The sequence below is a fragment of the Chamaea fasciata genome, unplaced genomic scaffold (genome assembly GCF_029207755.1).
Source record: "Chamaea fasciata isolate MVZ Bird 193981 ecotype frontalis unplaced genomic scaffold, bChaFas1.0.hap1 SCAF_13, whole genome shotgun sequence".
Taxonomy (NCBI): domain Eukaryota; kingdom Metazoa; phylum Chordata; class Aves; order Passeriformes; family Sylviidae; genus Chamaea; species Chamaea fasciata.
This window is the reverse complement of record NW_027094098.1, coordinates 15,928,858-15,953,384: the sequence shown is the minus strand read 5'-3', so window position 1 is coordinate 15,953,384 and position 24,527 is coordinate 15,928,858. Positions and strand designations below refer to the sequence as shown.

Below are 24,527 nucleotides of genomic sequence, written 5' to 3'. Positions count from 1 at the left end.
GGTGCCCAGCTGAAAGGCAGCAGCCCTCATTGATCGACTCCAGCGAGCACCCCAGGAGATAGAGACACTCATGTCCTAATTTGTTTTTGCTTCCAGGTCACCCTTCCTCCATCCACCTTTCCCTTTGCAGCAGTTTTTCCCTCCTCCCCCCCCTCACTTCCAGCACCTTCTCAGCTGTTTTGATTTATCGACCACTCAGATTTAATGCCTCACTCCTCGGAGAAGTCTCTGTGCTTGTGTCTGATCTAAGGTCACCCGTGCTACTTATTCCAGGGGACTTTAATCTCCATATGGATGTGACCTCTGACACTTGGTGCAGAATTCACTGTGCTACATGATTCTCTCCAGCTGTGTCAGCAGGTTCCTCCACCTGCTCTGAAGGGTTATGATTTCATTAACTCCGTGGGTCTCATTATCAGGGTTTGAGGGCACTCACCTATTTTCAAATATAGAGGTACACCTACTGTACCCCTGGTGTTCCTCTCTACTTAGTTGCTTGTTTTGAGAGGTTTTTTTTTTACCCCATGTGTCACTTCTCAACTGAAACAAGTTAAAGTGGTTCAGGGCGGGTCCCCTGATTCCCCAGTAAAAATCTCGATCGTGATTTTGCACATTCCACACTGCTGGTTTCCACATGGAAAAAAACACAGAGGTCTCGATGGGAACAAAATTTGTAACTTTATGAGTTGTGAGAAAAACTCTTTGGTTTGAAACCTGCACATTGTGGAAGCTCCAACCTCTGTTCCTACATCTGAAGAATGGTTGTATCTTTGCTTGCTTTTTTCTTACAGATGTTAGCTCTAGAAATCACAACCCTCCAGTATATTTGAGGATTGTAAGAGTAATGGTTAGCAAACAGGATTCCTTTTCCCCTTTTTTTTTGTTTGTTTTTGTCTGATTTTTTTTTGTGTGTTACATCTTTGCCTACTATCACGGGCAGGTGATTATGGGAAGATATTTCTTGTCTATTTATCCTAGAACAGCTGAATTGGGCTTTTGTGGCAGTTCTGGACTATCTCTGAGCACTCCCTTACTGCCCGTAAGTGAAAAGGTTGAACATTAAAAGTGGAACTGACCTGATTTGTGTATTCAGAGGCAATTTCTGAGAAAGTGTATGTGCATATACACATATATATTGTATATCCTTGAAGGAGGAGAGCATCTAAGATAGAACCTTGTGACATGAATGTGAAATTATGAAAAAAATCCAGTAGCTGATGGAATGGTAGTAGAGAAAAAGCTCTGCTGATATTCTCAGCCTCTAACATGGTGTGCAAATTTTACTTTCCAAGTGACTTTTACCTCTCTTTTTGAGAAGAGTTGTCATCTTTAGAAATATCCCTTTTCCCCTTTTACCCCTCAAAAAAACTGCCATGGGAGCCAGATTGTGCTTGTAAATATGTTTGGTGAAGAATATGGAAAAAAGCAAGTGTTATTTCCTCTAATATTTGTGTTTTTCTAACAATATTTGCCTTCTGGTGTGCGCTTCCTATGCTCATGTATTTGTAAGCAAAAGCCAGCATGAGATGAAGGCAGATGATGAACTGGCATCAAGCTTCTTAAAGAGCTTTCGTCTTCCAAACAGCATCAGTCCTCACTTCTAAACTCATTTGTTTCTCTTAATGTTGTCCGCAACATTTAGCTCCATAGCTGTTCATCCTCCTATTGATATCTATCCTCTTACCCTTTAAATAAATGATGCAGTTGATTTTGTGCAGACCAAGCTTGCTAGTTTCGAGGCTTTTCTGAGGAATGTGCTGAGCTGGGCTCATCCTACTCCACATTTGCTCTCCACAGCATAGTAGCTCTCTTCATCAGAGGTGGCAGATTATGAAACAGAGATAAAAACTCCCTTTAAATTTGTCTTTTCCTCATGTTTCTTAGCCAAGAAATTAGAAGGAAGAGGCGGTTGTTCAGGATTTCTGGTTGAGGCATGCTGCCTGCATGTATATTGCATTGAGACAGCGCTCACTCCCTGGGAGTGATCAGAATTAGTCACAGAGATGAAATGGATGTGGACAGAATTGGTTAGCAACCTTCTGAAAGCCTCTTTCTTTCTTTGATAAGTTCCTTGTGGTTTTGAAGTGCATCACTACCATATTTGATATTTTATTAACAATAATTGTATTTCCCTCTTTTCTTTTGAGCATTTCAAAGAGTTTTAGAAGTATAAATTGAGTATCTGCCCTCTGACTTTTGTGAAGAAAGTGAAAATACAGTCCTGTCAAATTGTTTTTTGAAAAAAAAAAAGCATTAAGAATAATACAGAGAATATTAAGAACACCACTGAGAATAAACAGTTCAGTAGTGATTATTGAGTCAACTCTACTCACAACACTTGTGCTGGTTTGTAATGTGCAAGCCTAATGACCTCCTGGTTTGTACTTTCTTGTTCTTCAGAGATGTTGTCTGTGTTCTCTGAAATCCCGGGGGGTTGTATTGCAGCTCTACACAGCACCTTCTTCTGGGATGAAAATCCCACAGGTGGCAAATAAATGGCCACGGAACCTTCATGTGGCCACTTCCTGAGGTCACTCTGGATCATTCTAGACCGAAGGGCACGTGAGGGCTGTTGTTACCTGTCAGCGTGTCATTATGGAAGGCTGCAGCATTGATAGCAGGGAGTATCCTGGGAGTTACTTCCCTTAGGGAGCCCTGTCCCACTGTGTCTGTACCCTGCACTGGGAGTCACAGAACGTGTCCTCAGTGAGCCAGAACAGCACTGCGGATTCTGAGGAAGCAGAGCTGTAAGAAATTAGGATGTGGAGAGCAACACATGTGCCAACCTCCTGATGAGAGGAAACGCAGAGCTACGTGGTTTTCAACACTCATCCCCTGTCCTCAACCATGTCTGGCTGCCTCATATTGTCTCTTCAACGTGCTGAAGCTGCTTTGTCACAGAGACTGTCATGTGGTGTTGTTGCTGATAAAAGGTTTCCTCCATCTGGAGAGTTTTCTTATTTAAAAGGGAAGATGTAACTGAGTTTCAACTGCAAACACCGACAGCCCTTAAGCTGCAGATCTTAATATGTTTACAGGTGATGAGCTATGAATTTATGGGCTTTGCTCCCCATAGCTCTTCTCCCTCTCTTTCACTGGATTTCTTCCTGAAATGGCTTTCCTGATGTGTCCAGCGTAGAATTCACTTACTGTGATATTCACATTTTAAAAACTCTTCAGTCTATGCTCCTCTAATGACTTGGCTTCCAGAGAATCCATCGAATATAAAATATTTTAAGGTGTTTCTTGAGTGTTTCTGTCAGTATAATCTCAGCTGCATGTTAAGTGTACTTTAAACCTGAGATGAAGGTTTATTTAGTGCAAGATGAATGTTAAAACACGCAGGAGAGAATTCTTATATTCTTCCTTTTTGCTGCTGTTGGGTACCTGAATGCAGCTACAACAGGTTTCGGTAGATCTAGGGAGGAATAGATTGACTTAGGGCTGGTTCAGGTTTTCTGTGAGTTTTCTTACATGTGAAAGCCACTCTGCAAATGAGTGTTTATCCTCTAGATTTCTGAACACTGGCAAATACAGGACCAAAAGGCGCCACGTTAACCCTCAGCGTTTGTTCAGCACCTGCTCCCAGATGTGTCTGAATATTAAGGAGAAATTCCTACGGTGCTCAACAGCATAAAAAGTGTCAGGATGTGTGTGAACAAGCAGGAGGAAATATCGATGTGAGAGTGTAGGAGGGGAAAGACTATTACAAGGGCAATCCAATTAATGCAAATGATGCATGCAGATGTCTGTGGCTTTTTAGTGCCTCCACTATTGTGCTCGTAAGAACTGTGCATTAGGGATGAGGGAGGGGAGTGCTGTCTTCCCTCCTGTGGCAGTGGTGTTTTCAAACCTGGGCATCCCACTCCTCCCAAGGGATGAAGAGGGGACACCCTCTGACGTTGTTGTACACTACAATGACACAGACTTTGACTTTAGAAGGTTGTAAAAGACTTTTTTATTTTTGGGATTTTTTTTTAATATACTTTTTACACAGACCAATTTGATTTTGACAAGAAGACAAACTTCTTCAATTACATTGGTCAGACCAGAGGGACGTCAAGAAGAAGTCCCGCCTAGGAAAAGGAATGAAAACAAAGTACAGTTTGCAAAAACACTTTTCTTGTTTACAGAAAATTCTTTGGGAAAAGGATTTCAGAAAACCAAAACATCTCAGGCATGGAACCAGGGCTACATCCTTCCCTCACCTGCTCGTGGAGCTGCCAAACAGGAATGTGACAGAAAAACAGCTCCTGCACCAAGGGCTGCTTTCATGAGGAAACTTAATCTCACCTTCTGCAAACAGCAGTGTGTGTTGACTCCTGGCACTCCAGGGCACCACTGTCACTGCTTTAAAAGTCAAACAAGATAATTGAAAGAGAGGCCCAGGTTTTTGGGGCTGTATGCTCAGGGCCAGTGTGTTTGATTGCCTTTGGTATTGGCTTAACAGGACTGCTCACCTAAAGGAAGCTGGATTTGAGCTGGAAAATAGACATCCTTGCAGCTACATATTGATCCTTGAAGCTGGATCTTGTCCATCCTTATGATGAACCTTCTGGAAAAAAGGCTGCTTCTCTTATCTCAGCATCTGATGCCTGGTGAATAGTGACTTTGATTAAGGGCAAGACCTGGCCACTTGGTCTTTCAGATGAGGTACATGGGAAACACAAATATGTGGCCTGAGGAGTTCAAAATTTTTGCTTTTTATTGGTTCCCTTATAAAATCTCATTCTCAAGAGACAAACCAGACTCTGACCTTGCTTTCCTGAAGTGAATAGGAACTTTGCTGTTGATTTCAGTGAATGCAGGACCACCACAGTGGCCACTGTAGGAAACCAATGGACATTTTCTCCTCTTTACTCCAAAGAATTTAGATTCAGGCTGTAGCACTAATAAACAGATAATTAAATAAATAGTAAATTCATATAATAAATAAATTAGCAACCTCATTAAATTAACAACCTCTCTTAAGTTAACAATCTAATTTCACAAAATCTTTTCTGTCAGAACTTGTGCCACCTTTTCTCCAAGCATTGTCAACGTCAGGTATTTTGAGGGACAATACTTTGGGATGAAGTGGTAAATTTACTTTCTCTTTTGTGTGTTTGTTTTCCATATTGACTTACAGAAAAGCTGCTGTCCTCCTGACTAGTTGCTGCTTATTATTATATGGGTATTAGGTACTGCCAATAAACTTATTACAGTGGCTCTGTAAAGTACTTTTATGTTATCTTCAGCATTTTGCCAACTTGCTGTAAAATACCTTATGCATTTTTCTACTGTAGCACATTTTGTTTAAAAGTAGTGTAGCTTTGTCCTCAGGGAAAAAAAGAAAAAAAAAACCACCCAAAAATCTCTGTATCTATAATTTTTTGAAAGTTGAGTGCTCAAGTAGAACACTACATTTCCACTTCAAGATTGAATATGCATAGTTTCTTGTCCATTGAGGTTGTTATGAATACAGATTTGGCAACAAAATTCAGGCAGCCAAGTGTTTTTTCACGAGTATTTCAGCTGTGCTTGAAATACTTGTGAAACCAAAACAGCAAGGAACATTGCCAAGCCAACTTTTAAAAAAAATTTATATGTATGTATTTAATACCGGTGTTTTTTAAAGAACCCTCATAGAAGCCTAAATTGCATTGCTAACTCTTTTTGAAAGTTAAGATTTCACACCTAATCAAGTCATAACATTTTCTGCACAAAAATTACAGTGATCTTAATCCCTCAGTAAAATTTTGTTTGTAAAAGTTAGCAATGTCAGTTAGTAACAGACAGTGTAAAAAATAATTAAAAAAAACCCAAACCAACCCAAAATATCCAAACAAAAACCTCCATAGAGGGCAAACATGGAGTGAGGAAGGGAGCAGGGTAATTCTCAGGTTTGTTGCTTGGAGGACCGTCTGTTCATGGAGAGTTCTCTCCCTTCTCCCTGCATCCCTTTATTCTCTGTGCCTTTGATACCAGCCACACCTACACCGATATCTGTCTCCTCACAATTTGCGCTGCTTTGATGGTGACTATTTTTATTATCCTCGGTGTTGTCTCTCTGTCTCGCTCTCTTGTGAAATAACTCACCCTGCTCTGTAGTGCTGTTAATTTACAAGGTGCTTTACAAGCGCAGATAAGAGCCATCCACGCTCTACTCTAAATAAGGCAAGACAAATGCAAGATGAAGCACTCGAAAGCTGTTCAGGAAAGTGAGGACATGGAAATGACTTATGCAAGGAGCTGAGGGGCTTTGGAGTGTCTGAGAGAAGGTTTAGGCAGGATGGAGAAGAAGTTTGGCAGTGCAGGAAAGTGATCAGTTGCAAGGAGCAGTGAGGTTGAGACGTGAAGGCAAGAGAAAGGAAGAGAAAGTGAGGGGGAAAATAAACTCGGAGATATAAGAGACAGTGAATCATGAGAAAAGCAGGAGGACACGAACTCAGAGGTTTGTCCAGAATGGTCTGGGAGGGAACTGAAGAAATCCATACAGTTTGGGGGTGTGTGGGGGGGTTTTTTTCCTTTTGGACAAAACTTGACTCTCCATGACAGCTTTACAGCCTACCTCGTTCTCAGCCTGTCTGGGATGACAAGCATAGCAGGCAGTGCTTAGGTTTTGATGTGTTAAAAATTTCCCTACTATTTAAGATGACTCTCTTGTATTAAAAATTATCTTATCCATTGTGTCCATTTATGAAGGGAAAGATTTAAACATCAAACCTGGTGGATGCCAGGAAGGTAAAGGAAGAGGGGAGTTTTCTGTTCTTTTTGCCTTCATCATCTAACTGATTATTCCAACTTGCTCTTCTCCCTATGGCTTTGTAAGGGTGAGGGAAGATAGATTGGAAAACTGACTTACAAAACCTAATTTTATAAGAAAGAGTAGTATATAAACTCAGGGAATGAGCCAGATCCTACAAGACACTTTGCTTCTTTGCATTCCTGGGACTCAAGCCGGCTCTGGGGAGATTCAGTATCCTGTAGGACTGCACAACCTCCTCCTCCTTAAGGCACTGTTTATAAATGCATATTATAAAGTTGACTTTTTGCAAATATTAAAATGAATGCTATATGTATAATTGTACTGTATTATGTGTTATTAACAGAGTTTAGAAAAGTGATGAATGTATTTTCTAGTTTGACATAGTGTTAATAGTAAAAAGACTAGGTTTTTTTCTCTTTGTAATATCTAAACTGACTAAACCAGAAGATACAGAGAGAGAAGATCCTTCTACATTTCTGAAATTGATAATGTCGAGACAGCAATGAAACAAAGGCTACAAGAGAGAGTTCATTGATCTTCTGGTATCAGAAGAACTACCAGGCGCCAACTAGGACTTTTATCTAATAAAATACTAACGGGGCAAGTTTCGAAGGAAGGGGGGCCAAAAACCAAAAAGACATAAAAAACCAAATAGACTCAAAAGAATGTTTGAAAAGATGCATATGTAAAAGGTTAATCCTTAAAAACAAGGATTTTGAAGGAGTGAGCGTGCTTTTCTGCTGAGGCACCCCCGGCCGAGACACCTATGCTTTTCCATCTCCTAAATTGCCTATTTTTAATTTTTTAATTAAACTTATAAATTTTTCACAGCACTAATGTGTTTCTTTCTCTCCACCCCTCACCTCTGGAACGATCAAGGCCAGCACCAGGTGAAGCAAGGCACGTGTGAAGTGGTGGCCGTGCACAGGTGCTGCAACAAGAACCGGATCGAGGAGCGATCCCAGACCGTGAAGTGCTCCTGCTTCCCGGGGCAGGTGGCCGGCACCACGAGGGCTCAGCCCTCCTGCGTGGAAGGTGAGAGGCTCTGCTCACTCTTGGTTAAGATTTTTTGAGTAGTTTATTCTCCTTGATGTCTGACTTCCCGCTGCCTCGAAGAGCGTAATCCTTCCTTTTGTTAATTTTTGGAAGCGTCTCTGCGGCGTTGATGATAATGAGCCTGTGCATAAATCTCGGTGTAATTAATCCTCTTAATGTATGTGCTGGCCCATTTCAGGTCCGTGCCAGTAAAACTTCTTAATTTTTTTTTCACACAAGAATTCTCCTCTAAAACTAGTTTGGAAACAGCATAAGCCAAGAAATTCAAGATTATGTTATTAATTCTTCCAGATGTGTTAAGACTTAGTAGCTTGGCTAAAAATTCACTGGTTAAAAAATGCAGCCCTAAGACTGGGCATGCAGGTGGTGCTGGGTCATCTGATATGGAGAGCTTTTCTCTCGACCAATATTTCCCATTTAAAATGGTTATTTTTTTGTAGAGGTTGCTGCTCTTGTTAAGTTAGTAAATCTACTTAAAGATAGACTTTAAGATTTTTTTTTTAATCTTAAAGGTACCAAAATCCCTCATTTCATTAATTCATAAGCAAGATTTATCTGTTTTCATTCTTTTTTTATTTTCATTGAACTTCAGACCTTATCCAGCAGTGGTGATCATTTGCATTAGGGCAGCAATTCTCACTGCTGTGGTTGGTGTCTGGTGTTCCCATCTCAGATCACCCAGCCCTGCTTGCCCCAGCAGAGCTGTGGCTTGCCATTCCTCATTCCCACTCCTCCAGGAAGGCTCATGGTGCCTCTTTCCAGCCCACAACCCCTTGTTTTGTCTGTTTTTCTCTGTGCCAGGAGCCCTGTTGGGTGCTGCCATCTTCTCTGGGTGTTTTTCACTCCATCCTTACTGACCTTGTCAGAAATATCTCTCACCTCCCTGGAAGCACAGTCAGGTTTCACCCATTTTTTTTTTTTGTCCACAACCTGATGTCCACAATCAATCAGTATCAAAGCAAATGATCTGAGACCCAAATGACTTGTGGAAGTTCATACATTTATTTTGTAATGTTATAAGACTGAAAGATTAGTTTAGAAAAGCCAAAGCAGTGTTCCAGAAGTGAATTTTTTCATAACATTTTTCAGTAAAAGTGCAAAACAAAAGTAATTGAATGAACATTTTGGCAATATCCTGATGTCAGCTTGCCTGCTTGACACCCTAATTTAAAGGTTGCAGAAGAACAAATATGTCTTGAAATTAAAAAGAAAAAAAGTGCTTTACAAGAAGTGAACTCCATTATTTTTGTTCCTCTCTTCTGAATTTGTTATCTTTTAAGGCATGTGATTCAATAGTTTGTGCACACAGTAGCATAATGCAGACTAGCTGAATCAACATTTTAAGTCATATTTTATTTTGAAATCCAATATAGATTATGTAGGATTGTGTACTGATATATTTCATAATAATTTTTTGGGATCTGATGAATGCCAGGAACAATGCAAAACTGAGAAATGCATGCAGGTTTGTGCTGTTGTTAACATTAGGTTTATAAAGCCCTGTCTACATTTCTACAAGTAATCGGCATGGTCTTAATAGAAATTGGCTTAAGGGTAGAAAATTAATAAATCTGCCCTGTTAAAGTGTACAGCTGTGGCCTTCCAAAACATATTGCAAAAGCGCCAGTGTGACTGCAAGTAGATTTTTAGTTGATACTCTAGTGCTTTCCAGAGGTTTCCCCGTTCTCACCTGCAGTATTTGCTGTCAAACCTCATGGGTTTACATCTCTGTGCAATTACATTTTCTCACCCAGTGAAGGAAGAAGCTGGCATTTCTCTATCCAGTCTCCCATATGCATACACGGGTTAAACAAGAAACCTTACAGAGATACTTGGTTGAAGCATGAAAATGAAGGAGACAAGTAATTTTTGTAGTCAGTGGAGATGGAAAGGCATTTCCAGAGGTCAATTCAAATGTTGGAGTCAGTCTCTGGTGGTGCCTGCCTCTTCACCATTTGCACATGGCATTTACCCTTCTGAGGGCTGGTGAAGTGTTTAGCCAGTTTTCCCCCTCCATGTAATTCACTGTTAAACCAGGAATTGTTGTTTCTACCTTTTGAAACGAACCAATTAAACATGGCACAGACAACCTCCCTGCAAACAAACAAGAACGATAAAAAAGATATTGCTTCTCTTCCCTGCTTCTTTTTTCCCAGCTTCTATTGTCCTGCAGAAGTGGTGGTGTCACATGAACCCCTGTTTGGATGGAGAGGACTGTAAAGTGCTACCAGACTATTCAGGTTGGTCTTGCAGCAGTGGAAATAAAGTCAAAACCACAAAGGCAAGTACAGAGATCACCTATATTTAAAGGTGCCAGTCTGCTGACTGCTCTTACTGCGTTGTGTATGTGGGTGTGAGCACCAGTCTTGGCCTTCTCAAAGTTTTGGAAAGCTGTGATTAACGTAGTTGCTCTCAGAGAGGGAATATTAGATCAGAACTGCCCCTTCACTCCTGCAGTCAAACTGAAAATGCTCCTTCAGTGAGCCAAAGAAATTATTTTGTTGTGCTCAGTGCTAGAGGGATAATCATGTTCCAGAACCAATTCTTCAATTTTCAGACTGAGTATAGGGATCCAAGATCTTGACCACTGTCACACAAAGTTAGATTCCTGTGCTGGTCAGCCTTTTACCTTTTGAAAGTACCAGCCTGGCTTGGGAGTTGTTGGGAACCTGCACTGATGCCACTGTGCCACACTGAGCACCACTGGAAATCAGGTTGGTTCAGAATATTTCTAATTCCAGACCACCCTGTAACTGGCCTGATTTTTACTTTTTTTAAACCAAACCTTTGCTATGTCATCTTATTTCTTAATTAATGGAGAGAAAAAATCATGTGCTCTGTCTGCTTGGCAGTTTAAAATGAGTTGAGTGCATTGAAGTTCAGCAAGTCACAGCAAACTGCATGTCTAAATACATCATAAACCAGGAGTCTTTAGCAGGCAGTAGCAAGGGGAGACAAATGCTCAGCTTTTCCCTTTACAGCCTCCTCTAGCTGGGAAAGAATGCTGTTCATTAGGTTGCAGCCTGAGTTAATAAGCAATACTGTCACCAAATGTTGTTCAGTAAAGGCTGTTCTGAGGAGTGGAAACTGCCCTGATTTCTGGATGGGTGAGAGGAAATGGGATGTTTTAGGCAGCTATGGTGGTCTCTAGATATGGCACAGAGGAAGAGGCATCCCTGCACAAGGCAGAGGGGTTGGAACAAGAAGACCTTCAAGAACCTTTTCAACCCAAACCTTTCTATGATTCCAACATCAATGTTATTTATCAAATGCCAAAGGTGTGTTCTGTAGCATGCCTGGGTCCTGCTGTTCTGCTGTGGTGGACACTGCACCCGGAATTTGGCCTGCAGACTCTGCAATCAATGTGGGTAACTGGGACTCAGTTATTAAAAGATAAAGGTTACCCTCAGCCTTCCAGTTTTTCCCCAGTTCTGATTTTTAACTACTCCTTTGTAGATAAGGAGTAGCATTGTAGCCTCACACTGCAGGGTGAGACTGGTGAATTAGGAAGTCTAGATATTGTACAAGACAACTTCATCTATGGACATACTAGAAGAGAGATGACATTTTATTCCAAAAGGACCTTATTGGAGAAGAGTGAGTCAGGTTAATTAGCCGTGGAATGAGGATTAATTATCCTTGATGCCTTCGACAGACACTCGAGGGGTGGGGGGCAGAAAAAACACTTTTATGCATTGATGACTGAAGGCCTGAGGTGTCAAATCCTCCTTCATGCTGCTGCCTCTTCCTTCCTATGGACAGTTTTAAGGAAAACAGAATGGAAGGACAAGTTCCCTTATCACAGGGAAAAGGGAAGTATGGCATAACTCATATTTTTATTTTGAAAATGAACCAAATATTTTTCTCAGATCAATAAACAAAATATTTCTTAGGTATATTATTAAAATTTTACACAAAGAGGACTACTTGAATTGTCATACCTGTAGCCCAAACTGTTCAGCCCCCTGTGAGCCTCAGCAATGGGATGATCAAATCAGACTCAGCAAAACCCTTTGGGATAATTACAGAAAGTGTACACATCCATGATTTTTTCCAATTTAATAGGTGCCTTATGTCTAAAACACAATAGTTGAGGTCCATTCCATACGAACTTTTTTCTGTGCTATGCACCAGGGATGATCTCATTACCATTTAAATTTGTAATCAATTTTTAAAGCTTTTTAAGACCCTGGGATCAGTGCTACGTGGGACAGTGGCTTCCACAGGTTAATCATACACTGAAAGAGGAAATACCATTTAATCAACTTTAAGTCCTCTATCTTTTCATTCTCTGAAAATAAGTAAAAATAGTGTAACTAAAATATTTGAAGCACAGGAGACTGCTGACACTACTCAGTATTCAGATGAATAGTTAGTGTCTGAGTGGGACAGTTAAAATGTGCAAAGCTGAGGAATTTGCATCTTCCATCAGTTCCCTCAGGGAAGGAAATAAAAACTTCTCTATGCTGAGTGTCTGTTTAGTTTTGTGACACATGTAGACACTGCAGAGCAGAGCTGACAAAGCTTTCCTCCTTCCAGCTGCCTGTTCTCATCCATTTCCAGGACAGGAAATCCAACAGGATCCTTCTCACTGTGCAGCCAGAGCTGCTGGGTTTGTGCCCTGTGAACACATCCCTGCAGCCCCTCCAGGGTCCTGGGGGAGTTCTGCTGTCTGGGGGAGATTTCTGCTGCAAGAACAATTTATTCTCCCCGTGTGCTGCCTGGTCCCTGATTCCCTCGATAGGATGGACCACTGGGAATGGGCAGCAGTTTGCATGAACGGCCCCTTGGGATGTAAATCCTACACTTGTGTTGGAGGCAGTGGTGCTGGGAATGACATGAAGCAAAGTAAAACAGGAGATTTCCAGGAGGCGTTGGTGGCAAATTTAATGGTGAACTGTCATTTCTTTATCTGCAAATCACCCTCATGCTGTCAAATAACAGTGTAATAAACATTTCTATAGAGATTCTGCTTCTCCGTGTGGTATAAAGGTGTGGCTGGGGCAAGTTCTTTCATTGTTTCTTTGTGTGCACAGTTCTTTTGCAGTAACAATGCACCTGATATCACCCTTCTCTCGGTCAATTCTGTGTAAGTAACTCTTTCCTCTTCTTTTATAGGTAACACGGTAGCAAAGGCTAAAGCTGAGGGTCACTCCCAGAACTATGGAATGTGGAACTGTTCCTTGGCTGTTGCACAGAGACCCCGTTTTGTCCTGAGGTTATTGACTTAATCCTTTGAACTTGCAAAGGAGCTGGGAAAAAGGACAGCACTTTTCCTTACAACTGTGGCTGCAGTTCCTGAACCTGGATTTTGCTATTCAGTGGTACATTATAATTTCACAAGGAAACACAAGGAGATTTGGTCCTACCTGAAATGCACCTTGGATTCTCAAGGATCTGAGGCCTGGCTGAAAACTGTGGAAGAACACACCTGAGCTTCTTGCGGTGCACCAAGGATAAGACTTTCTTAATGACACAAAGATATGTAAAATTGTTTTAAATGAGTTTAAGTCATGAATGTAACTTAGGGGATCATAGAAAGAAAATGCTGACATCAGAACAGGTACAGATGATCTCTAAGGTCTTTTCAACCTATATGATTCTATGGATTTGTCTGAGGTGTTCCTTGCATACTGTACAACACAAAAATACCAAGCTGATCCCAGTGAATTGATGGGACCGTGTTAGTAAATTATGTCTTAGTGTATTTTCAACTGTAATTTAGTACCTATCAAGGTGGTATGAAGGTGAAAAGATGGAACTTATAGAATTAGTAGCAATTATTGTAGGGCAAACTTTGGTTATAGCTGTGCAATTAGATTTATTTCCTTAGATAGTTCTAGGTAGTTTAACCTTTACATTCATAAGTGATGGCAGGAAAGCATGAGGAAGAGATAAAATTTGAAAGCAGGCATAGTTTTTCTTGTCCTAAAATAAATCCATTCTCTAGGGGAATAGCAAAGTATACATATTCCTTGCCTCTTTGAATCTAGATATGGAAAAGAATTTAGCCATTAGCTAGAAATATTCATTGAGATGCCTCAAAAAAAGAAAAGGAGAGCAGGCTTGTACTGCATAAGGAAGGCTTACTGGGAGGGGAGTAATTTGTTTGGATTTTCATAGCTCTGGTTATATCCTAATAGGTAACATACTTAAAATTCATAAGCAAAATTCTAGATAAAAGTGAATCTTCAGTTTCAATTAGTTCTTGTTTAGAATGATTATAATAATTAAATGTCCAGTTCCTTGACAGACTGAATTTCCAAGTGGTTACATTTTGAGACACATAATTGTTCCCTATTATTGTAGATGCATTTCATGCTCTTTTTCTTATTTGCCTGTTAGAGTTTTTTGTCATCAGTCTTCATAAATAGATTAGAGGGTAGAGGTGAAGCTGCAGCCAGTCTGTTCCCTCTGACATTGCAGCAGACTGAAGTGCAGTGGTGCAGATGAACTGCTGGTGACCCAGAGACAGGAGTCATTGTTATGCTTTATGTAAATACTGGGGTAACAATGCACATCCAATTTTTATTTTGACAGAAAGGTGAAAGAAAAAAAAAGATGTCTTGTACTAATGTAAGTCATTGTGAATAAGCTTTCTAGTGTATGGGAAAGATCCCATCAGCAGTGGGAAGCTGTTCAGGGTCATAATTATTAACTTCTGATCCGCTGGAGTGAGTGGGAGCATTCAGCCAGTTAATTCCACCAGAGTCAGTGGTGGAAAGATCTGGCCCTGTGTTTCTTGGTCTTGTCTTCCTTGGTTTAGGTCACTTTCAATTATGTATTTGATTACAGCTGGGATCATAGTGGTCATTGTACTCAGTGATAAGCAAACGAGAGATTTTCTGCTCTGTGCTTGGACAGCTGAACAGTTAATAGACTCTGCTTCCCCTAATGTGCTCTACATTACCAATATTTTTCCATTGTTTTGATTTTCTGATTAAATTTTAAAATGACCTTCACTATTTCTATTGTTTCTCTGCATATATATTCATGGTGTCATCAGGGAAGATTCTTTTCATTTGCTTTGTACAGTGTTGACCAGTAACTGGAATTTATTTATTTATTTTGGTAAGTGCTCTATGGCAATGCTTGGTAAAAACCATTGCTGTGATGTTCTAGGTGGGAAAAAAAAAAAGTTTTAGAGAAAAACTGTCTATTTTTGAAGCTAAATACAAAGAAAATAAGTTACTTTCCAGTGGTCATACACTGGATCTGTGGTGGAATTGAGAACAAACCCAAAACTTCTCTAATTCAGTCCTACCCCAAAGGGGTGCAGTATGTCACATGCCCTGAAATAGCCCCCTGGGAGATGCTTTTGCTGTCACTGAGGAAGGGGGAAAACTACAATGTAGATTTGGTAGCATGGATTATGAAATATGGCCTAAATGAACGACTTGCCCATGACAGAGATTTTATGTTCCTAAAGAAGCTTTGTTCCAGAGGATCTTGGGTTGATTTACAGCCTTTTCTGACTCATTGCACAAATGCTGTCATGTGTGCCTGCCTCTTTTTATTTTTTTATTTTTATTTATTTTTTTTTTTTGGAGGAGGATTGCTGCTGCTCCCAATGCTGTTGTCTGGCATCTGACACCAGCTCTGCCCTTCTGCTGAGAGACAGGAGAATTAAAGTCTGTGCCAGCTACTCTGTTAGAGGAAGAGATCAGTGCGTCAGAGCCTTGGTGTCTTCTCTCTGGAACAGCTCATGTTTACCTGCTGGTGCTAGAAGAGTGGTTTTGGTTAGCAGCAATCCTCACCATCTCTTTGCAACCCCAGTGTGCTCCCACTGTGAAGCTTCTGTGGGGCTGAATCCTCCGGGTCATCATGCCCAGGGTTTTGTTTGGACAGACACTCTCCTGTCCTGGTGCAGAGAAAAATCGTCTTGCCCCAGAAGTGGCAATGTCTTGCTGTGCAATTTCAAACAAAGATTATTGCAGACACACACTTCTCTGATGATATATTAATATCCAAGCTGAACTGTTTCATAATATCCTGACTATTTATTTCTTAACTGTGTTCTTTTTGTCCCTCACCAGGATGACTCTGATGCCTTTCCTTTCATCCAGGTGACATTTCACTAGGCATAAAATAACTATGGCTTCTTCATGTCCTTTTTTTCTCCTCTCTGCCTGTCTTTGCAGCCCTCCTTGCAGATTTGGTGAATGTTTTTGAACACAGATTGCCACAATGACGTGCTTTATTTGGCATCTGCCACTGCTGCCATCCAGGAGTGTTGAGCCCTGCCAGGACTGACTGGTGAGGAGCTCCATCCTGTCTCACTCTGAGCAGGAAGTGCCACTGTTGCCTCCTCAGCCATTCCTTACCACCGTCCTTGTCTTCTCCAGTTAGATAAGGAAATATCTGTGGTATCAAAATAAATGCTTGGATATATAGATTAAACTAGATATATGGCATTTTATTTATCTAGAAATTAAATTATCATAATATAACTCCCTTCAAGGTTTCCCTTGCATCCTACAGCTCTGTTAAATTCATGATAGATTTTTTTCATTTTCCATTTACCTCTAAGTCTGTTATCTTCAAGGATTTTTGTTCAAATTTGGATCTAAAGAGAGTGGATAAATTTTTTACACTTGCTGTAAATTTTCTCAAGGGTTAGTTTATAACAAACCTACAACAATAGAAAATGGCTTTGAAGACTCACAATTTGCTTGCAGTCTGAAAAGACCCTGAGGTAAGAGAACAGTTAAGACTTCTGTCATAACAATAGATGCTTCTACATCTATTGAGATAGAGAAGATCCTGTAACAAACATTTGGGATAAATTAGTACCTCTAAACTGTAATAATGTCATTTAAAGGACTGCTTGTTGCTGCACAGTGTCTCTCAGCAATGCATTGCGGTAATAATTCTGGACAAACTCACAATGGATCTGCTCACCTTGGAATTTGGAATATATTGGTTGTGTTCAGGAGGGTGGTTTTTTGAAGGTTAAGGGATTCTCACTGCCTGGAAATGAGAATCCTGCACCTGAAAAGAGGAAGTATATACTGTTTTTCCCTTCAGTTACCTTAGAACTCAGTTGAGAAACCAGAATCCCTTTTGCAAGTGCAGGATTAACTAAATAATGATAAAACTTGGAGCTTTTTTCCCACATGATGACTTTGCCTTGATGAATAAACAGCGTATCTCCAAATAATTCCCTTTGTGTCTTTTGCTGTTAAAGTTACTTAAAAAGACAAACAAACAAACAAAAAAAGCCTGGGCAGAGATAACAGCTTGTACTTTAGAGCCTAGAACTCTACTGTTGAATATGTCTCAGTTACCTGATTTTTCTAATTTGGATGAAATTTCACAAATGGGAGTTGGAATAACAGCGTGTATTAACCTTCAGGAGACCTTTTGTATTTTATAAAGTACCACAGCTTTATTCTGGTTGTGATGACAAAGTCACCCACCAGGAGAAATTGAATAAAAACACTTCAGGGGCCACTCTGCCCTGCCCTGTGTGTGTGTGTGACATTCCCATTAATACATAGAAATCACATGCGTTCAAAAGAAGGGCAGTTTTGGTACCGTGTTTTATTGGTAGCATATTGTTATTACAATAATTTCTGCAAAATCATAGTCAATGATAGCCAGAAAAATCACTACGGGCTGCTCTGGATGTGGAGGCTCAAGCCTGTGAAAAGCCACTGTTGCATTTTACCAGCCCAAGATGGGTCCTGGAAATGAATATATATTTCTGGTCCTTTGAGATGTAATGACTTGTAAAAAGTGCAGACATATGGGAGACTCAAGTGGAAAATCAGCTCTGTTTTCACTCTCCTGTCCCATTCCATAGCAGAGAAGAGAACACTTGCACCTTCAGTCTTTGTACTCTTCTCCAGGACTGAAGCTCAGAGATTTATAAATCTCTTCTAGCCAATGTAAGTTTTCCATTTTCGAAGGTATCTAAGAGCATGGTGAGATCATAAGGGGTTAAGCAGTGATCTTATCAGGACACTGGGCTTTAGCTGAAATATAGGTACCATATTTCCTTGTGGATATAAAGTAAAGTGAGGTACCTCAAGCTGCTGTGAAGGTTGCAGCTTTTAAAGCTCTCTTCACTCTCTCAGTTGTCTGTCTCAGCCATAACCTGCATTATATCTGCCTCATAGGGTTAGTTTAGGGACACTGGATAACCCAGCACTAGCAGTGACTTCTTAATTTGGGGGTTTTCAGCTTTGTAAATGAGATTTTGCAGAACTGACCCCACTTACATGCTTGGTATTTAGGCATTGAAGTCCTCCAGCAGAGAAATAGGAACACAAACATTTTGTTTGCTCAATGGAGTTGCGCTTCACTTAATGACAATCCATGCTGACGTGAGCTTGCATGGGCTGGTACAGGAATTTACACAAATTGATATAAACTGTAGTAATTCAGCATCCCTTTTGCTCTTCGGTGTTCTCAGTGGGTGCAGGTTTGGGGATCCCATTCATGGCTCTTGGCTATGGAATCCTGATTCGTGTTCTTTGCAGTTCAAGGTTGGGGGTGGATGTACTTTTTTTTTTAAAAAAATTGAATAATCAGAGAGGTTTTTAAGAGAAATGCCTTCCAGTCAGGAAACTTCTTACTGGCTCTTCTGAGCAGAGGGAATGGTTGGCTCAGTCATGAAAAGAAATCTGTGAGGGGCAAAGTTCATCCAACCCCACAAATGCTCTCAGTGAGCCAGAGGAGCGACAGTGGGACGTGGGTAAGACAACTTTACCTCAAGATACTTCATGTTATTGCTACAAAGCATTATTCAAGACATTTCAGGGACTGTTAACCTGTGGCCTTCATGTGGCTGAGGCCTTAGACAGCCACAATAAATTGCAAAATAATTCTGATGCACCTTAAAGGAACATCTACGATGTCATCCTTGAGCTGTTGTGAGAAAGAGGCGAGCATTACAGCAGTGAGAAAACAGCTTAAAGGACAACAAAACTAGGTAGAGAATCTATTTTTCTGCTGTACAGCACTATACAGATCCACACAAGCTCATGCACTGGGTGATTTTCCAGTTTATAGACTCATGATGATTTTTTCTTTACCACGTTTTTCGACAAATATGCCCATTGCTTAAAATTCACTAGAACAAGTGAATTGCAAGCGAAATTGTCAGCTGTTTGCTTACCCTTGAAATTAAGTAGCTCACAAGTAATCTACTACAGTGGTAAAATCAATGTAAAATGCATTACTCTAACTCCCAACAAAATAAAATCGGTGCTTTGTAAAGCAGCCCTGCTATTCACAGGACTAAACTCTGCTGTCACTCGGATTCCAGTGGAACTCCTGGAGCTGATGAGTTCACATGGGCCCACATGAATGCACAATGATATGTTCTCGATCTGCCTTTTGAAGATGTGCCTGCAGTCAGCAGGAGGCATTAGCAAATCCGTGAGGAATATTGCAGGAAGAGCAATGTGCTTCTGCTTTCAACAACTTTTACAGGGCCTTTGGAAGGTAATGGAGAAAGCTGCTTCATTCCACAGTAGCCCATGGCTTTCACAGCCTGAGGATGAGGCACTACCCCTGCTGAGAGCACCAGTGCCTGCCCGTGGCTGGCAGTGAGCTCAGGGCTCCTTGGCTCCGGTTAATGTGCATTTTTACACAGGGATGGTGCAAGATGTGATGTGGCTGTGCTGAGAGTCTAAATATGTATTCCAGGCCTTGTAAAGAAGAGGCCACGGGGGTACTCTGCACCCTCAGATGGATCAGGGGGTGTGTGAAAGGATTGAACTTTCCCCCCAACACAGTGCTCTGTCCAGAGACATTCCCTCTGTTCATGTGCTAAAAATCCAATCTTCTGACAGTCAGAAAACACGAAGTCGCAGAGGGGATGCGAATTCCTGCAGCAAGGGCTAGAAAGAACGTGGGTTTTTTGTCACTTAAAGCAAAGCAGACAAGGTAGCACATCCCAGAGGACACTAATGAGCCACCTGATAACACCGAGTGCAGACCTGACCTCTTGACATGGGAAGCCAGGATGACAGATGTACTGTCAAAATACAAATCTATCAACTTCATCATGTAAATCTACCCACAGATGCTTTACAGTAGAGATCTGAGGGCAAACAAACATTTTAACTTACAGAGTAACCTTGTAAACAGGAACTTTTTACAAAAGACTCCTGTTAATAATTTATGAATTGTAACGGTGTTATGAGAAAAGGATACTGAGCATTGATTTTTGGCATTGAATGACAACAAAGCCAATCCCCCAGCTCCCACAATAATGATGCACTCACTGTTCCAGTGTTGGGGTGTATTGATATGCATATTGCATTTGCATAAAATCCTGTCTCTCATCTTTTATATTATTCATTTAGTGCTTTCCATCTCTTTCCCAAACGTGTTGAGTTGTTCCCTTAAACACAGATTTCTATTCTGCAAGTGGAGAGGCATCTCAGAATCACTTCAGGATGCTGATTTTTTGCTCTTTAATTAGGTCTGTAAAGAATTTGTTGCTTAGATCAGGAATTAATTTTGTTTTCTTGTTTATAAGTAATTTATTGTGACCTCTTGAAATGATAGCATTTGCCCTGTGTGAAGACAGTTAATTTTCCACGATGTGACAAGCACAGTTTTTAATTAGATTAGGGTAATCATGTCAAAAAAGGAACTTTCTTTTATGAAGCACAGGGATATTTGCATTCTTTTAGCAAAACCTTCTTTTGTTTCACATGATTGAGAATTAAGCCTAACACCAAACAGATCTGGAGTGTTGGAGTTCATGCAGGAAGAAACTTTTTGAGCTGTTTATAGTACCTTTCAGGACTCTTCTCGCAGAGCTGCATTTGTGGTAGGTTTATTTATGATTAATGCATCAATATTTTACTTTCTGTTTTAGAGAGGCTTTTCCCAAATATCTCTAAGTATTTTTGCAGAGAGACCTTTAAAATATGGATTTGGTACAGCTCTAAATATTGTGTCTTTTCCCCCTTGTACCCTTGAGCAGTGATGGCACAAATCCAGTCCCTTGTGGACATCCTCTCTTTGGGGAAAGACCCTGGTGGATGGGGAAGGCTGGCTGGAGGTATGTGGAGAGGTTTTTCTGTGTTGTGTTGACATGATTAACGAATGGAATCTTGGATTATCCATTTGGATTCACGGCACGCAAATGGTGTGGGGTTTTATAAAGCTCCCATAAGAACCTTTGAAGATATTTTAGTTAATAGTTCTGATGAGGCCGTTTGAGTCTGCCAAATCAAATCAGATTTTGCTCCTCCTTTAGAGACAGGTACTTCTGTAGGCCTGTGGTTTAATGGGCTCATGGCAGTTTGAGAGATGCTACAGTTTTCTGAATTGCTGCAGGTGCACTGATGGGTGAGACCCCATAGGCCTATTCTGAGCCATTAATGCTCACCACATCAAGAATATTTCAACAGAGTTATGTTCCTGGATCATTGATCTGCTGATCCATAGGTGTGCAGAATTATATTCTGTCAGACAAGCTGAAAGAGGCAGCAATGTTTTCTGTATTCTCCAGCATTACTTTTTTTTCCTTACGGGAGGCTCAATTCAAGGATTGCTTTGGAGATTCTAGAGGTGTTTTTAATGTAGGAATGACATTATTGAGCCTACCAATTGTGTTTGATAAGTAAGTTTGATAAGTAATTTTGTTTGATAAGTTTGATACCCTGCTTGATAAGTAGCTATATATCTCTATATATCTATATATATATAGCTGCTATTCATATATATATGAATAAATAGCCTGTGAAATTATAAACTATTTCCTTTCTTAATGCTTTTTGCCACTGCACACTATGTTCTAGAGTATGACTTCTTGTGTCCTCAAATCTAGGACAAATCAATATTTGATGAATGAAAAAGTCAGTCCTTTATTTTTTTTTTTTAATCTGTCAAGTTCATAAATGTCCTGTTCTGCACCTATGGGGTTCGGCTCTCAGCTGATTTCAGGGAGTGACCAAGCAGGAGGCTGGGAGAGAGGAATGCTGGATTTGGTGCTGCTCCTAGCCACAACCCTGCCATGGAGATTGTGCTTGAGATCCAGCTGCAGGCTGGGGCACACAAGCACTGCCAAGCTGGTTGAATAAATGCAGGTAGGTTGGTAAATGCAGCGGATATCCTGATGTCCACCTTTATCCATAGAAATCCTGCATGAATGATGGAGCCCAAAGGTTTTCCATCAATGCTGGAAAGCAATTCTGTCCCTCTCTGCTTTATTGCTTGTGACAGTGAGAGCTCAGGGGCCGGGGCTGTTCCCATCCTGTCCCCAGGGCACAGGTCCAAGGGAGAAGCCAGACTGTGGTGTTTTCCTAGTGTGCATTCCTGCAGCCCAACCACCCACAGCCCAGTCTGCTGTGTAGCAAGCAGGTAATGTGAGATATAAGAGCTTTGCCAACTTGTCTGTCAAATATTGACTGTGTGCAGCTACTGTGAGGCTTTACAGGCAGTGGAAAACTTGGCTGTGTGCTGAAAGCTGCTGCTATGCTCATTCAACCCGAGATGTAGATCTAAATTTTCCCCATTTCTGTTCTCCTTTTCCTTCCACTCCTTATATCCAAACTGTGCATAAACACACATTCAAAAGGCAATGGAGAGACAGTCATTAAAGCCTCCTGCACTGCTTCTGCGTGGACAGAATTAGATGAGAGTCATTTATCCTTTCAAAACAGCACAATTTGTTGCTCAGGAACATTTACAGTATTGTGCAGCCGGGGAAACTCTTCATAAGAGCTTTTGGTTCTTACAGACAGGTGCTGCAGAATGGTTTCCTGTAAAGGGCTAAAGGTTTGCCAGCTGCTCTGTGGCTGCAGCCAGCTGCCATCACTCCAGAGCAGAGCCATCCTGAGAGGTGTGGGGAGGCTGGTGGCTCGCTGGAGCCCTCTCAGTTGTCTGTGGTTGTAGAGCTCACAACAAGCCACTGTGGAACCCCCTGGGAGGGTTTTCTTTCCTGCTGCTGGCAAGGCTGTCACACTCTGAGGCTGCAGCACAGCAGAACTTGCATTGTCACTTTTGCTGTTGGCCCTGTTACAGCTCCTGCTGGGATGGATTTGCATGGGGGGTAGATGAAAGCATGTAATAGAGAACCAGAGTCAGGAGGGAGACAGGGGGAGATTTTCCAGTGGCAGAGGAATCAGCTGCTGGCTTTCATCCATCTCCGGCACTGGCTGAGCCACTTGGGTGCTGGAAAGGAACAAGGAGAATCCCACTTTTCAGTATTTTGCTTATACGTGTGGCAGGGAAGGATTGAATGCACAATGCTGTGCTGCCATCAGGTTGCAGGAAGGGACAGAAAGACGATGCTAGATGAAAAACAATGGAATGTAAACACTATTTTTCAAGACCCCTTTCTAATTTTTCTCAATTATCTTGATGTTCAGAGGTAGAATCATAGAATAACCTGAGCTGGAAAAGATCCACAAGGGTCATCAAAGTCCAGCTCCTGGCTCTATACAGGACAGCCCCAGAAATCATCCCACGTGCCTGAGAGTGTTGTCCAAACACTTCTTGGATTTTCAGTTAAAGTGGTGCTAACTGAAGGTAAAACGTAATACTTTTATGAGTGAAATGTCACTCATACTATTATGAGTGACAACCCTTTTATTTTCATGTGTTTACTAAATAAAATGTTGGATTTGCAGAGGTATTCCTTTATAATTGAAAGTACCACCAAAAATCTGAAATTAATTTATTCACCTTTATAAGCCAACAAAAACTTTTCTTACTTTGTATCCGGTTTCTGCAACCCAAGGAGACTGTCTTCTGTGGCCCTGGAGACGTCTCTGCGAATCTCAATAAATCCTCAACCTTCAGTTAATGTCTTTATGTGTATTAGTCACGTGTGAGACTAATCGCCATTATGAGAGCCCATCGTGGGTCGTGGTGAGCCATTTCCCTTGGAAATAATTACCCTCAGTTGCAGCATAATGTGTTAATAGAATTGCTTTAAAGCAGGAGAGCAGTCCCATTAGCACTTGTCAGTGCTCCGAGTATTTTCAGGATATCTCTCACTTCTATTGTGAGCCATTAGAAGGCACAGGACTGGGATGCAGCAAATAGTGTCTGGTGCACGCTGGCAGCTGTGAGCAATGGACTGACGAGAGATTTATTCAAAAGGAGACACCTAACACTGCAAAGGGGGTTGTATCCTGGGGTTGCTTGGTCCAGCTCTGCAGCCCTGGTGAGGAGGTCGGTTCAACTGCTCCTTCCTGGCTCTGCATGGGGCTGTCAGAGCTGCTGAACCAGGCAGGACAGCTGCACATGCCAGCAGTGCTCTACAGGGAGATTTTCTTAGTTCAAACCACCTCTAAACCAGAAAATGGGAAGGAAATGCGAGCAGGAGGGTCCTCAAGCACATAGGAGAGTGTACAGGTGCTGCCTCTGTCTGCCCCAGTAATCCTGGACCTGCCTGAGCTGGTTGAGTGAGGATGTCTGTCCCAAACCTGCACCAGATGGCCAAAGGTGTGTCCTGGGGAGCTCTGGGCTGAGCTTCTTCACATGGAGAAAGTGACTGACCCCATCTCCCATACCCTGCGGAAGGTGGGAAAAACAAACAGTGCAAGAGGTGCAAGCAAAGAGGAGAATTGGCAGCTTATTTGGCTGTGTGATGGTTTTGCAAAGAAACAGCATTCATTTTCCATGGCATCTGCAATCTTCCTTCACAAAACTCTCTGTTCATTACATTAAATTGGAAGCAAACGTAGAAAATGCGTGACTATGGTTCAGTATATATTTTCATTGCTTTGCTTTTGCAATTAACTTGTTG

General features: G+C 41.2%; 1 protein-coding gene and 1 long non-coding RNA gene across 4 annotated transcripts in view; one reads left to right on the top strand and one right to left on the bottom strand.

Moving 5' to 3' along the window:
* The window catches only part of TAFA4 (TAFA chemokine like family member 4), a 69,115-nt gene extending 54,349 nt beyond the window's left edge, over window positions 1–14,766 (top strand). The window contains exons 4-6 of one of the 3 annotated variants that reach the window (XM_066195612.1): window positions 7,628–7,783; window positions 9,961–10,044; window positions 12,923–14,766. In XM_066195612.1, the coding sequence (XP_066051709.1) occupies window positions 7,628–7,783; window positions 9,961–10,044; window positions 12,923–13,035 (353 nt within the window). In that variant the 3' untranslated portion in view covers window positions 13,036–14,766. Of the gene's footprint in view, window positions 1–7,627; window positions 7,784–9,960; window positions 10,113–12,922 lie in introns of those variants that run through there. The other 2 variants (XM_066195614.1, XM_066195613.1) reach the window with 2 other exon arrangements.
* Window positions 14,767–21,735: 6,969 nt separating this feature from the next.
* Window positions 21,736–23,574, bottom strand: LOC136296477 (uncharacterized). Its single transcript, XR_010722943.1, has 2 exons — window positions 23,488–23,574; window positions 21,736–22,945 (listed from the first exon to the last, which is right to left on the bottom strand). It is a non-coding gene; the product is annotated as an uncharacterized lncRNA (long non-coding RNA).
* Window positions 23,575–24,527: the final 953 nt, after the last annotated feature.